The 14351-nt window shown below is 45.3% G+C and overlaps 1 protein-coding gene across 2 annotated transcripts in view; it reads right to left on the minus strand.

Moving 5' to 3' along the window:
• The window catches only part of WASHC2C (WASH complex subunit 2C), a 664131-nt gene that overhangs the window by 314251 nt on the left and 335529 nt on the right, over positions 1 to 14351 (minus strand). For both annotated transcript variants that reach the window (XM_085603767.1, XM_085603764.1), the window contains exon 21: positions 10630 to 10809. In XM_085603767.1, coding sequence (XP_085459893.1) covers positions 10630 to 10809 — 180 coding nt within the window. The remainder of the gene's footprint in view (positions 1 to 10629; positions 10810 to 14351) is intronic.

The raw sequence follows: 14351 nt of genomic DNA on the forward strand, positions 1-14351 counted from the left end.
AAGAATAGGTGGAAATCAAAGCCCAGAGGGCACTGTATAGCTGTCTATCAGAATAGCGAAAGAAAAGAGAATGGGAAGAGCAACGGTGGGAGGATATGCTGGCCACCACCATGAAAGGGGACCAAAGCACTTTCTGGAATTTGGTCTGAACTGGGTGTAAGGGGGTGTATGCCCTGTAATGCCCAATGTGCTGGCAGCAGACTGGGTCCCCCCTCCCTCTGCTCTCTGAAAGAGAATGCAAATATTTTCTAGCAAAGGTTGCTGGGCATCCAACTTATGGAGGGGAGGGGGGGGCGGAGATCCACACATAGAATTAAATCTAACCCAATATCCCTGGTGGATGTAAGAGTGGCAATTGCTAGGATAGCCCCTAATAAAGCCCCCGGGTTAGATAAAATACCAGGGGACCTATACAGGAGGGAAATAGGTGTTTGGGACCATATTTTATGTTAATATTTAACAACATCCTGGGTGGAGCACCAATCCCTCCTGCTTGGGGAGGGGCTGAAAGTATCCCAATCCATATAAAGGGATCTTGAGCTGATCCTCACAATTACAGACCCATCAGTCTAATTGACTGTTCTCAAAACATTTGTATTAGTATACTCCTTCATTAGTCTCAACTATGGATGGGAGAAAAAGAAATACGGTCTCCCCTCCAGGCAGGATTCAGGGAGGATATCACTACAGTGCACCAGATCTTTCGGTTTGAAATAATTTTCTGGAAGACGGTGGTCCTAAATAAAGGCAGCCTATACATTTCATTCATTGACCTAGGTTTGGCGTTTGATTTAGTGCCCTGTATGAAACTATGGCAGGTTTTGGCTGATTTGGGTGTACCTGCTGACTTTATTAATCAGATTACACAGAAATAATATTTCACAAGTCCGCTGTGGACCTTCGGGCGAGCTGACAGATGCCTTCCTATTGATCGGGAGGGGGGGGGGGGGGGGGGGGGGGGTTTGGGGGGTTAAGGCAGTGTTGTGTCCTTGCCTCCACACTCTTTACCCTTTATGTAAACAATTTGATTTTGTTCTTGAATAATTGTGGAGGTGATGTGCCAAGGTTGGCTAATACTAAGATCCCAGCTTTGATGTTCGCGGACTAAACCCTCCTCATATCTAAAAGACCGATGGGGTTACAAAAACGTCTCTGTAGTTTTGAGAGATTCTGCGCCCAGAGGGGTCTTGAGATAGACATAGACAAAACAAAATGTGTGATTTTTAAATCCCGGACACTTTACTCGAGCTAATCCCAAGCTAAGTGGTGTTCCCTTATACCGTGTTCGTGTTTTTGACTACCTGGGGCTGACCCTTACCGAAGATTTTGATTTGAGACGTCATACTGAAAAGAGAAGGCTTAAATTAACCCAACATAGTGGAGTGTTGATAAGACACAAAAAAACTCACATTTCTGTCCAATCTCCCCATCAATCCAAATCTACAAAATGCAGGGACCTGTAGCTGCCTTGTATGGGGCCGAGCTTTGGGGGCATAAGGATATTTCTGCTTTACTAGTTAGTGAGAGCCACTTCCGTCATCAGCTACTGGGACTAACTAATAGTACACCACTACTACCACTTAGTCTTGACTTGGGAGTAAGGCCTATTACTGAGGGGACGGTGATCGGGTCCTTACTTTTTTGGAAATAGATCTGGGCCTATGAGGCAAATATGTGCCTCAAAATGGTTACTTATTTTAACTAGTGAATTTTATTATTTTGAAACCAGTGTTATCTTGTCATATGTATTCTGTATTCATTTGCTTTTAAATATTCTACGGGGTTTAATTCATGTTATGTTTTTATTGGTTTTAGTTTTATGCCATATAGCCGAAATGAAGTTAATAAAGTAAAGCTTCCACCTATGTGCCTTTATAGTTGGGTTACATCACATGATAAGGTAGTGCAGTTGGGTTACGTGTTGTGTGCCAAATCATCAAGAATGCTTCTCTACTACACTTATCTTTTTATATAACAATACACTATGTTTTAACAAAACAGTCCTGTTGCAGTGACCCTTTTGGGCTGTCACTCCCAGTTTTTCATTTTTTCTTAGGACTCACGGGCTGGTAATCTTGAACTCTAACACTGGGACACTGCTATCAAGTGCCCAGTGTATGTGCTCTGATCCCCAATACGTGTCATAATTGGCTAAAAAAACCAACACAATTTACTTTCCTATAAGGCCACAGTATAGGATGCAGAAATAATCCAGTGGCATGTAAAGTTGAATGCCACTTGTGGTTAGCAGAACCTACTGTGCCATGGACTACAGAGGCACTGAAAACATGTTCCTAGGCCTAGCCTGCATGGCCTGACTGCTGCAGTGTAACACATGAAGTGTGACTTGCCTTGTCAAAATATCCCTTTCTGAGAATCAAAGGTTCACTTTTATATATTAGTAAGTCACCCCTATGCAGGTTTTGTGGCCCACAAGGCAGGGTGCATTGTATTTAATCTGCATAAAACTAATTTTACCAAGACCTTACAGTGACAAGGCTCCAACAGCTATTTTCACTATGGCAGGCCAAGCTGTCCTATACAGAAAACCAGAGTGCAGGTTAAAATAGTAATACTGATATCTCTGGAATGGGACCAGCTAGAAAAACTAATTGTACTATCTTAAATAGTTTTTTAAAACTCCAATTTAATGGTAAAGTTGAATTTTTAATAAATGTTGAAGATAACTAACTTTTAGAAAGTTAATTTTCCCTGCCTGAGCCTTTGGGAGGCTAACTGGCATTTGCCTCCGACAGCTTTTCGCCCTATACTTGGCCTGAATGGGGTGTGACTGAGTTGTGAAATTCCTCCCAGGAGCTTAGAAGAATATTCAGGGTGGGGTCTATGGGCATTCAGTTGGCACAGCCGTAACAAATCTTGCCTGACAGATCTGTCTGAGGAACATGTACAACTTCTGTGCCCTTTAAAGGGATCAAACAGGACCAGAACACAATTCTTCTGTATCCCGTGTGTGGTTGCTGAAGAACTGTGCTTTTGTTCTATGGAATTTCTGTCTCCTATTTTGTTATGGCTAAAGGGCCTGCTTCAAATTGGATTTTAGTATTACATGTGGGAGGACACTGGTGATTAACATATTACCCTCCCGCATACATCCCCACCTCTCAGAGCCCAAGTTCGGTGTGGCTGAACACTTCAGCAATTCTGTCACTGCCCTGGCACCAGAATTTTGGAACTGTTTGCAGACGCACATGCCAAAGTCCATTTCTGCATTGAAACTATTTTTTTTTAAATGTTATTTTATTATTGAGTTTTACAGTTATAAGCATAGAACAACCGCAATTACTTGTCCATTACAATAATACAATTGCATTACAAGACACACATTACACATATTTGCCTGACATATAATCGTAGTACATAGGTTTGATTGTTTACAGCCTAGGGATCTGTACCCTACTAGAACATCCTCGCGCAGTGCACTCAACCTCGTCTCTATACGTTTGTCTAGGCCCCCCAGTAGACCCAGCACCGTGGAGCTCACACATACTCGTGGGGCGAACCACACCTGCAGGAGTTGGCTACCAGACTGTGCTAGTGTTTGTACCGCAGTGTTTGCAGATCAGGGTGTGTTGTATTGGACCTGTGCCTGCTATATTGAATCCCCATCTAGAGAGCAGAGCAAACTTGTGAATGGGGGCCAAATGTCCTTGGGGCGGGATTGGGCCGGAAAAAGCGTTCCCAGTAGCATGTTAACTGGTCACTGCAATATGTAACATCTGCTACCCAGGCTTTAATGGCACTGCCCACGATGGCTTCTAACAGTGTATAGCCACTCGCCTTTTGGCCAGTAGAAGTAGATGTGCTGTGAGTCTCCGACTTGCAGTCGGAATGTCTCGTACATAGCCCAGCAATGCCACCACTGGTGTCCTCTGCAGCTTCTGTTATGTTTTTTATGTGTAGTAGGATCTCCCGCCCAGAATCCAGTCACAGTCCGGCATTCCCAGGCCAGGTGTACGGAGGTTGTCTGCATCGTCCCGCAGCACCAGCATTTAGTGTCAGGCCTTAGGCCCATGCGATGCAGTTGAACCAGGGTGCGGTATAAGAGGTGCAAAAATTTGAAGTGTATTAGTCTGAGGCGGTAGTTCGGGGAGAGTTATTCTAGTTGCCTGTAGTAGAAGGTCCATTGTTCATCCAAGATAGCAGCATTAATGTCTGCATCCCATGCCCTGCGCGACTTAGGAGCAGTGATCGGAGATTCCCTCTGTGTGATAATATAAATACGGGTAATTAGTTTGCGGGACGATGTTTCCATAAGTATAGGTTCTAGCGCTGGAAGTGGCGGTGGGGCAGCGGGGAATGTGTGGTGCCTTGCGCGACATGTTGCCCAGAGCTGGAAATATAGCAATGTGTCTAGTTGCAAGCACTGTGGTGCACCGCACGTTTGCTGTTGTGTGAGGAATTGACCTTCTGGATATAGGTAATTCAATGTGGTGATGCCATTCTTGTGTACGCGTAACCGTGCGCCCTGCTCCATTAATGGGGGGATTAGTGGGCATATATCGCTTCTAAGTGTGCCCTCTTGCATATTCCACCGAGCCCAGCAGCATTTCTGTCATGTCTATTTCTTGCCTAGGGCGTTTGTATTTCTGATAAAACGTTGTTGTTAACGGTAGGTGGGCAACCCGATCTATTTAAATGGCTACATAGGGCTGAAATTATGTTGGGTGTTGCCAGAAGTGCAGGAATTGGGCCTGAGCGCAATGTGCATTAGCACAAAATCAGGGGCCCGGAGCCACCTTGTTAGTGGAAGGAGCTCCCAAGACGCCACCCTGGGTTGTTTTGTTACCCAAACTAGTTTGATCATATTTGATTTGAGGCGCTTTAAGAACTGTGCAGTTATGGGCATGGGTATGTTTACAAAGAGATACAACAGTTTGGGGAGGGTTACCATTTTAGTGATAGCGATGCGGCCTGTAAGGGACAGGGATAAGGTCTTCCACCTTTGGATCCTATCCTCTATCCAGGCCATTACTCGTCCATAGTTGGCCAAACAGATTTCCTGTATGTCCTTGCTTATCCAGATGCCTAGGTATCGTGTAGGACCATCCGCCCAGGCCACCAGGAACTCAGATTCAAAGGGAGCTATGCCATCTGTCAGCAGGAAGAGGGTAAATTTGGCCCAGTTAATGTGAATACCCGATATACCCCCATATTTCACGAGTTCCCTGGTGACAGGTGCGAAGTTGACAGCGGGAGCCATTATATAGAGGGTAATATCATCTGCATATATAGACATTATAAGGCCCCTGGAGGTGAATCCTATGCCCCTATTCGCATGATGCTGCCTCAATCGTGCCGCGAGCAGCTCTGTGGTGATGACGAATTATTGGGGGGATAGTGGGCACTCCTGGCGAGTGCCCCACGAAATTGTGATGGGGTCGGATATTATCCTGTTTATCTTGACTCTGGTGGTGGATAACGTATATAATAGTTTAATTTGCTGTATGAAGGTGCTGCTCATTCCCAGTCTGGCCAGTAGAGTAAAAAACAATTTCCATTTTAGGGAATCGAATGCCTTAGTGGCATCCAACAATGCGGCAATCGGCGAGACATGTGGGGCGAGATAGTGCAACACTGTGAAAATTGTCCTTAGATTGTGTGATGTGGAGCGGCCCGGCACAAATCCGGTTTGGTCCGGCCTCACAATGAGAGGTAGTAACGGCTGCAGCCTGTTCGCCAGTAATTTAGGGAAAATGTCATTAGCTATGTTTATGAGAGAGAGTGGTCGATAGTAGTCGCATAACCTTGGGTCCTTGCCCAGTTTGAGCAGTGTGATAATGACTGCTTCACGCATAGATGGAAGAAGGGACTCTTTTTGTAGCGCCTCCTGATAAACCTCTAGCAGACAGGGGCCAATAGTGAAGCATAATCTTTATAGAATGCAGGAGTAAGCCCGTCGGCTCCGGGGCTTTTTCTCCTGGAAGGCTTTGGATGACTCGCTGAATGTCTTCAGCTGTGAATAGCTCATCCAGATATTCGAGATGAGCCCTGATCAGCCATAGTAGCTCTAGTGAGTCCAGATACCCTAATATTTCTGGGTCTGATGGGGCTAACTGTGAGGTTAATAATTGGGTGTAGAAGTTCTTCATTGTGGCCAGAACGTCTATTGGCGAGTGAGCCGGTGGTGCGTCAGGGGAATGGAGCTCCGTGATGTAAGAGGAGCATTCGGGCGGTTTTAGTAGATTTGCTAGCGTTTTTTTCAGGACGATCTCCCTCCCCATATCTGCGGGCCTGCACATATTTGTGTAAGAATTTGGTTTCTCTCTCGGCTTCCTCTTGGAATGCTGTTAAGTTTCCCTTGTATGTTAGCCAATGTTTTGGATGCTTGGAATTGGAAGTACTGGCATTCCAGGTTTTTGGATCTCTTCCTCAAGTTTCGTGAGGCAGTTACGAATATCTTTCAGCACCCCAGATTGTAATGCTATGCAAGCACAGCGTATCACAGCTTTAAAGGCCTCCCATATTGTGCCCACTGCATCCATGGACCCCGTGTTGTGTTCAAAGTATTCCGTTGTATTTTTCCAGATTTCTTCCTTAAATACCGTGTTGAGTAGTGCATTTGGAGGTAGGCGCCATGTGAAGGGCTGTATGTATGGTTTTAAGAAGTGGAGCCTAATCAGCACCGGTGCGTGGTCTGACAGTGTGCGCGGATGGTGCTTTGCCAAGAGTGTACATCTCTGGACGTGATCCAAAATCCAGTCTGGACCACGACCCATGTTGCTGTGCCACACATGTGCCCTCTCTGGCATCCGGGTGCAGTGCGCGCCATGTGTCCACGAGGTAATGATCTTCCATTATGGTGCAGAGTGTTGTGGCAGACTGCGGGTGATGAGTACGAGACGTGCCCACCCTGTCAGCATGTTCCGTCAATACAACATTGAAATCTCCACCCCAAAGAATCCATGAGCTCCCATTTGTTTGGATCCCCAGCCACACCTGGTTAAAAAATTCAGGATTGTCTGTGATGGGCCCATATGTGTTTACTATTGGTATATGCTGCCCAAAGAGGACTCCCCTTAATATAATGCTGCAGCCCTCCGGATCAACTATAGCTTGCTCAGTTGTTCATGAAAGGCCTCTGCAGATTAATATCGCCACTCCTGTTGAGTAATTAGAGTAGCTGTATGTGTGTGTGTGTGTCTCCATCTATTGGACTTCAGCCTGGACTGTGATGAGTCTCTCAGGTGGGTCTCTTGCAGGAGGCAAATATCTACCTTGTGCCTGCCCAAGTATGCTTGCACCAGGCGCGCTTTTCTATTATCGTTCAGACCACGTATGTTCCAAGTGATGCAGTTTAATGAAGCCATATTAGTCTGCACAGATTTGGTTCTGGTCTGAGATGGGGACTGACGGCCCAATGGATACCGTCCTATGTGGTAGAGTAGGCCTGTGGATGTGCATGTCATAGCAGTATGTACCTATGGGTCGGCTACATGTGTCTCGTTTTTTTGTAAAATCATGCAACAACTTCATGTGCAATAGTACATTTTGCGGTATATAACAACAGCAACTTACCCCTTCCCACCGCCTACCCATACCAATCCCCCAAGTAGGTTGTGTAATTATCCCGCCCATTACCCCATGGCAAAACAGGGTTTTCAAGAAAGCCAAGAGCCTGCAAGGGAATTATCCCATGGGGGAACGAGGAGTTGCCGGCTTACAACCCTGCCAGTTAAGGATGGGTGGCCGAGCCATGAAATGACTCAGATTTGTTTACATTCGTTATGTGAATAAGAGTTAATATTACAGCCATTTGGTTTTGTGGAGGAGTACACAGCATGCATTGTGATTGGGCTTGCCTTAAGCCGTTATGTGAAAAGTGCCCTTATCAACGATGATCTTCATTTTTGTGAACAAACAGTGTCAGATTTCGGAGATAGTTCGATCAGTCATTGTCACTCAGGTGGTCTTCCAGTGATGCACCACCCAGTGACTGCTGGGTTTTCTGTGGTTTTCCCATCTGCTTAGCAAATTTCAATGCAGGTCTAGCGTCCGTGAAGATTAGAGGTTTACCACCGGTTTGTACCTTGAGCTTTGCTGGATAAAGAAGAGCATGTTTGGTCCCAGATTGTTGGAGCAGTTTTTTGGCTGGGACAAATTCCCTGCGTGCCGCCTTGACCAGCTGGGTGAAGTCCGGGTAGAGAGATATTGTATTGCCCTGGTATTGAATGGATCCGCGTTCACGGGCTAGCCTCAAAGCTGTGTCCTGGTAATTTAGGAGGTGGGCCAGAATTGGATGCGGCTGAGCCCCGACAGGTGGCTTGGGAGTTTAATGCGCCTGCTCCACAAGGAACATGTTAGAGAGTTCATTGCCAAAGAGGTCCCTCATCATGGTCTCCACATATTTCTCTATATTTGGTATGATGATCATCTCTTGTATTCCAATGATTATGACATTGTTGCGCCTAGTTCTGGCTTCTAAATCTTTGTTTTTGGCTTTTAATTGATTCAGTACCTTGTCCATCCATAGCTGATGTTCTTGTGTCTCGACTTGACAGTCCTCTGAGTCAGATATTCAAGTCTCTAGGGCATCTATACGGTTTTCATGCTTTTCAACCAGTTGGATCACCTGGTCCATGTGAACCGCAAGTGAGTCTAGTTTAGAGTCAATTGCCAATAGACTGACTTTTACATCCTTTAGCATGGCTCGAAGATTGTCTCTTGTGCTGCTCCCATCTCGACTTCTCCCGCAGCAGTGATAGCCGTGGTATTGTTTTGTAATTGCTGTGTTGTTCGCTTATCAAATGACAATTTTGACTGCTTGTTATCGGCTTTGCCCATAATTTAGTTGTCTGATGGGCAATCTGATAAGCGGGTGGATGCCCAGGGGCCAAAGTCGCAATTTTGTCCTTGCAGATGTTTGAGTTGCCTTGGGGCCTACTCCGATATTCCCAGCCAGTACACCAGACCGCAGGACTTCTCTTTGGCTCCGTGTGCCAACAAGGGGCAAACAACGCGCTCGCTGCGTCGTAGCCTGTGAGTCGCCTGTTGTGTGCAAGCTTGTGGTTCTTGCGTTCGCTCTTAACCGGCAACCTGGGGGTGCTGCTAGCTCACACGCACCCCTTCCAGGTCATTCAATGGTGGGGCATCTGAGGATCAGTGTTAGCGCACTGCCACAGCCTCCACTGAAGTCACACAGCAGTGCGGGTCTCTTCGATAGCGATATCGCAAACTTTAATCCATTGCTTTTTAAATCTCCCCTTTTTTCTTCCTGAGTAGTATGCCATGCGCAGCCCCAGCTGTGTTGCCCACAAGCCTGACAGCAGTCACATAGGTCGTTGTTTGGTGAGGGGCCAGCGTCGCAACCCCTGGGGTCCTCTGCACCCATTCCGCCCCTCCGCCAAGGGCGTCCGGCCATCCAGCGCAAGCCAAGGATCGTACCGCATGACTCACCAGCATGACAGCTCCAGCAGGCCCGCGTGTCTCTGCTTCCGCCAGCATCCCAGATCACCCCAGCGGGGGTACGGTGGTACAGGAGGGCACCTCGGCAGGTTCGAAGCTGCTGACTGCGGGGACAGCAGGCAGGGGGTCTCCGGCTCCGCAGTGAGGTGCGTTACGTCCAACGCAGGCGTGTTTCAGAATCACACCCTCTAGGCCGCTCCAGCAGATTTGCTTTGTCTCCAATCCCGCCAGCAGGCCAGATCGCCCCCAAAGGGGGCCCGGCGACATGGGAGGGCGTCCCGACGGGTCAGCAACCGCCGACCTCAGGAACAGCAAGCAGGGGGGCTCCGACTCTGCAGTGGTGTACGCGGGCGTGTTCCGGAATCGCACGTACTAGGCTGCAGGAGGCCCGGAGCGGCTTGTCTAATCGGGAATGCAGATGGCGCCACTCCAGTTCTCCGAGGCTCCAGAATTCAGCTCATTCCTTCCTCCAGGTGAGTTCTCAGTGTGTTAAATTGTGTGGGCTCCGAGATTATGCAGGATTAATTACGGATTATGAGTCTCGGCCGGCAGAGCCCTCTTAGTGAGCGGCCATCTTGCTGCTCGGCTTGGCCACGCCCCCTCTGCATTGAAACTTAGAAGAAATGTCAATGCTTTGCTTCAAAACAGTATTTTTCTGAAAACTTTTTGAGCTCCAGACTTTCAATGGGACCGAACCGCTTGGAGCATGCCACCCGGACTCTAGTCATTGGCCCAAAATGGCAACTGGTCAAGGTCTACAGCGACCACTGACTTACATTGGGAGCTTTTTTTTTTCTTTAAAAATTCATATCTGCGGTTTCCCTCATTGCATTTCAGTTGTTTTGGTTTTTGTTTACTCATACACATATTCTCTTTATTTTAAAACTGGTTGTGGAGTTTTATTGCATTTTATATGACTGATTAAATACTTTTTTACATTGCCTTTGATTTAAGCCTAACTGCTGTGGCAAATTACTAGCATTGGTTTATTTTATTTATTTTGTTTGACATTTAGTATGTGGTGATGATGTCCTCTGAAGTGGATAACTGTTCACCCCAAATAATAAGCCACTTTCCTACAGATCCCAGATACAAGCATTACACAAAGAACAAGAAAGACAACTCTCTTTCTCAAGCCTTAAGATAGAACTTTACAACTTGTACTAAAATCTCACATCATTATATGGCTCTTTAACTTTCCCTTACCTTTTCTATTATCGGCTCAGCAAACCCATCTGTTTCACCAAACACGTCCACTATTTCATCAGGATTTGTTTCAAACCCACTCTTTACTTGTGATGTTTCTTTTTCTACTAGTTTAACTGGCACATCTTTTTTATCTTCATCAAACAAGGATGATGGCATTTGACCAGGAGTATTTTTCACCTATAACATTGAAAATAAATAAAGCACATTCAAATCCATGAAAGAACATTGTTGCGAAAAAATTAAAAAATTGCATTAAAGCATTTAAAATTCAAAAAGAGTACTGCCACTTAAAAAACAGATAAAATGTTGGGCGTATCAAAGTTGAAAACATTTGCATTGACCATGTTGGGTGGCTACTGTTAAGAAAAAAGAATGTACATGATACAGACTAACTACCTTCATACACAGGTTTTTGCTTTATATGGTGGTAGTTCTACATCCCAGACAAAGACTTCCGAGTCAGGATATGCAAATATACAGCAGATATTGGAAAAAAAGATCCTGGATTCCCAGAAAACTTTCTCAGATGGACACACTATGCTTTGTTTCATTATGAGTAAAGAATGAAGGTCTCAGTACTATTATAAGTAATTAAGGCAATATTAGTGACAATACAAAGGTTATGTCCAGAGAACTGTTTTAAGTGAAATTGTAGAGACTAATAAAAATGACAGAAAAGCCTACTGTCACAGATTGAAAAAAGGATGCACCTTTGCCTGATTATCACACACCTTAGCTTTTATGGCAAGAGTGAGGAAAAGATGCATATAAGCCATGTATCATACATACAATACTGACCTGTTAAAGCACACATCCCGAGAGGTTAATGCATACACTGAAAACTTGGGTGAACCTTCACTAAAACTACTTGTTCTTAATCAAAGGGGTGGCAGGAAGGGACATGCCCACCGCCTGCCCTTACTATTCCGGCATTACTCAAGGGCCCCGTAGGTCCCACCCACCCACTTTTCCAAAGGGCAGACAGCTTTCTTCTTTTAAAAAAAACCATACTTTGAACCCGATTTACAAACAATGAATAGCTTTACAAACAGTGAGCGGGTTTGAAACGTTAATGTATATGTTGCCATTTGCCTGAAGCACAGGAAAATCATGAGGTTTGCAAATCACATTTGCGTTTTCAAGACACGTGATTCGCTGATGAAACGCTTGATCACGTTTTTACCACCAAATTGAAATCCATAAACTCACCTAAACTCACAAGCGTTACACCATAGAATAAAATTCATACAGATGGGAGAAGCAATACACACAAAAATTATTTAAAATGAATTTAGTAGATGATAAACTTGGACGGCATGCTACTTCTATTTGAAGCAGGCTACATTTCCCACAGCTTGCGAGATTCAGACTGATGACACTTTTTTAAATAACTTTATTTATTGCTTTACAGCTCTTGGTGTTACATAGATAATATAATAACATTCTATCCCTGCATCTTTGGTGTCAGCAGCGTGGTGCCTAAATCAACAGTTGTCATGTTACGTGATAGTGTGTCCAATGTCATAGCGGTTAAAATAAAACACAACCATTTATCAAGTGTAAAATATTAACATCAATCTGGTACTGGGATGCGTTCTTTCTTTGCACATTTCCACCCATACACAACCGTGCATTCTTGGCCATACTTCCAGTGATTCAATGTCCCACCATGTTTACTGGGTGTCTTCTTCACAGAATTTACTATGCAAATAATCTCTTAGGGGTTTCTAAATATCCTTCGGTCTTGACGTGGGAGGTTGCATCTTGGTATATAATTCACTATTGGTGTCACAGTAAGTCAAATTTTGCATCCACTGTGCCACCACTGGCGTGCTTTTACGCTCCCAGTGTATGGCCAGTTGCCTCTTTGCCATGAGTAATGCTATCGCAACATATATGCCAGTCGCCTTAGGGTTATCAGCGGCATATGCCAGCAGGGCTAATGAGGGGATGGTTTAATCTGTAGTTGTGTCGTGTTCTAGCTCAACAAAGAAAATTCCTCCAATATTCTGCTGCATACCCAGATCATATGAATAAAGCCTGTTGTAGGGGCCTGGCCTTTAGGGCATTGCAATGAGCAGGAAGGGTCTATGCGGGCCATTGTTACCTGTGTCATATAGACCCTACGTATATATTTGTAATTGAGCAGCTTGTTTCGGTGATTGCAGGACAATGTGCGGGTAAGCCTACTGCACTCTTGCCATATTTTATCTGTAAGTGGATGCCCTAGGTCTGCCTCCCATGCAGTTCTCAATTTGGTGTTGTGTACAGGCATTCATTCTAGGCTTGTACGGTCCAGTTTTGAGACCAGTCTGTCTACCTCACTAGCTGTGAAAAGCAGCTTCAGGAGTGTAGAGTTGTCATGCTCCAGTGGGTAAGTAGGCAGTCGACTCCTTAGTGCATTCTGGAGCCTGGCCAACACAAAATGGACTATGTGGGGTGCGTCTACAAAGCTGGGGCCTCCGGAAGCAAGAATATGTGATCTCCAGGAAAAACATCTCTGAATGTTTATAAATCATAACGCCGAAGCGTACGTTTCACTAATGGTTCTTTCGTCGTAGGCATCTATGGGTTGTCAATCAAGGGGCATGATGATGCATATAGCACTGTACCCCCGTAACATGCAATTGTTTCCTTCAGGCCCAGCAGGCGGCGGACACTGTTTGAATGTCGTTTTGTCTAGCAGCAATCCCGCAGGAAAGAGCACCCGTAGCGGCTCTGGAGACCCCAAATCAGCATCCGGTTTGGAGCATGGTATGCGTGCATCTGGATGGTACCAGTGCCATGCATAGCTGCATTGTGCTGCTAGATAATACAGCTGTATATTTGGGACTCCAAAGCCCCCTTTGTCTTATGGAACGACCAAGGTGTCCAATCTAATTCGCAGTTGTCGCCCTCCCCAAATGAGATGTGTCAGTTGTGAACGTAATTGGATAAAGAATATATTAGCGAGTGGAATAGGGATATTGTTGAACAGATAAAGCAACTGTGGTAAAACTACAATTTTTATAATGGCTAGAGCGGCAGCTTAATCCATCTATTTATTTTAGTGTTAAGTTTATCTAGAAGTGGTTCATAGTTGAGTCGTAATATTTGTTGTTTGTTTTTATGCAGGGTGATCCCCAGGTATTGAGTTTCTGACTCACGCCAAGTCAGTGGGAACATTTTACACGTGCGGTCACTCATTTCAGAGGAAAGATAAAAGATTTTTTCCAATTAATATGTAGTCCTGATAGCTGCCCGAAACGCACAATTTTGCGCAACTGCGGCGCTAAATTTTCAGCAGGGTATCTGACATATAATATCATCCGCATAAAGCGTCACCAGTACTGGGTCCTGTTTGGACTGTAACCCTCGATGGAGATGTTTTTTGTGCGATTGTCTCACCAGGGGGTCCATCACTATGATAAAAAGTAGCGGTGACAGTGGACAGCCTTGTCTAGTGCCTCGAGTTATGTTAATTGAGCATGGTATTGTGCCGTTTACTCTGATGCGTGCGGTCGGTTGGTTATATAGTAAGTGATAAGTGATATAAAACCTGTGGGGCATCCACAGTATGGCTTGGTGAAAAGGCCATTATAGGGAATCAAAGGCCTTTTCGGCATGCAGCAGCGCCACCACAACCGGGACAGTAGGAGCTATTCTATGAAGGACTGCGAAAAACGTACAGAGATTTAAAGCGGTGGACCTATGTAGGACAATTCCAGAATGTGCTGCTG

Source organism: Triturus cristatus, chromosome 1_2, assembly GCF_964204655.1.
Source record: "Triturus cristatus chromosome 1_2, aTriCri1.1, whole genome shotgun sequence".
NCBI lineage: Eukaryota > Metazoa > Chordata > Amphibia > Caudata > Salamandridae > Triturus > Triturus cristatus.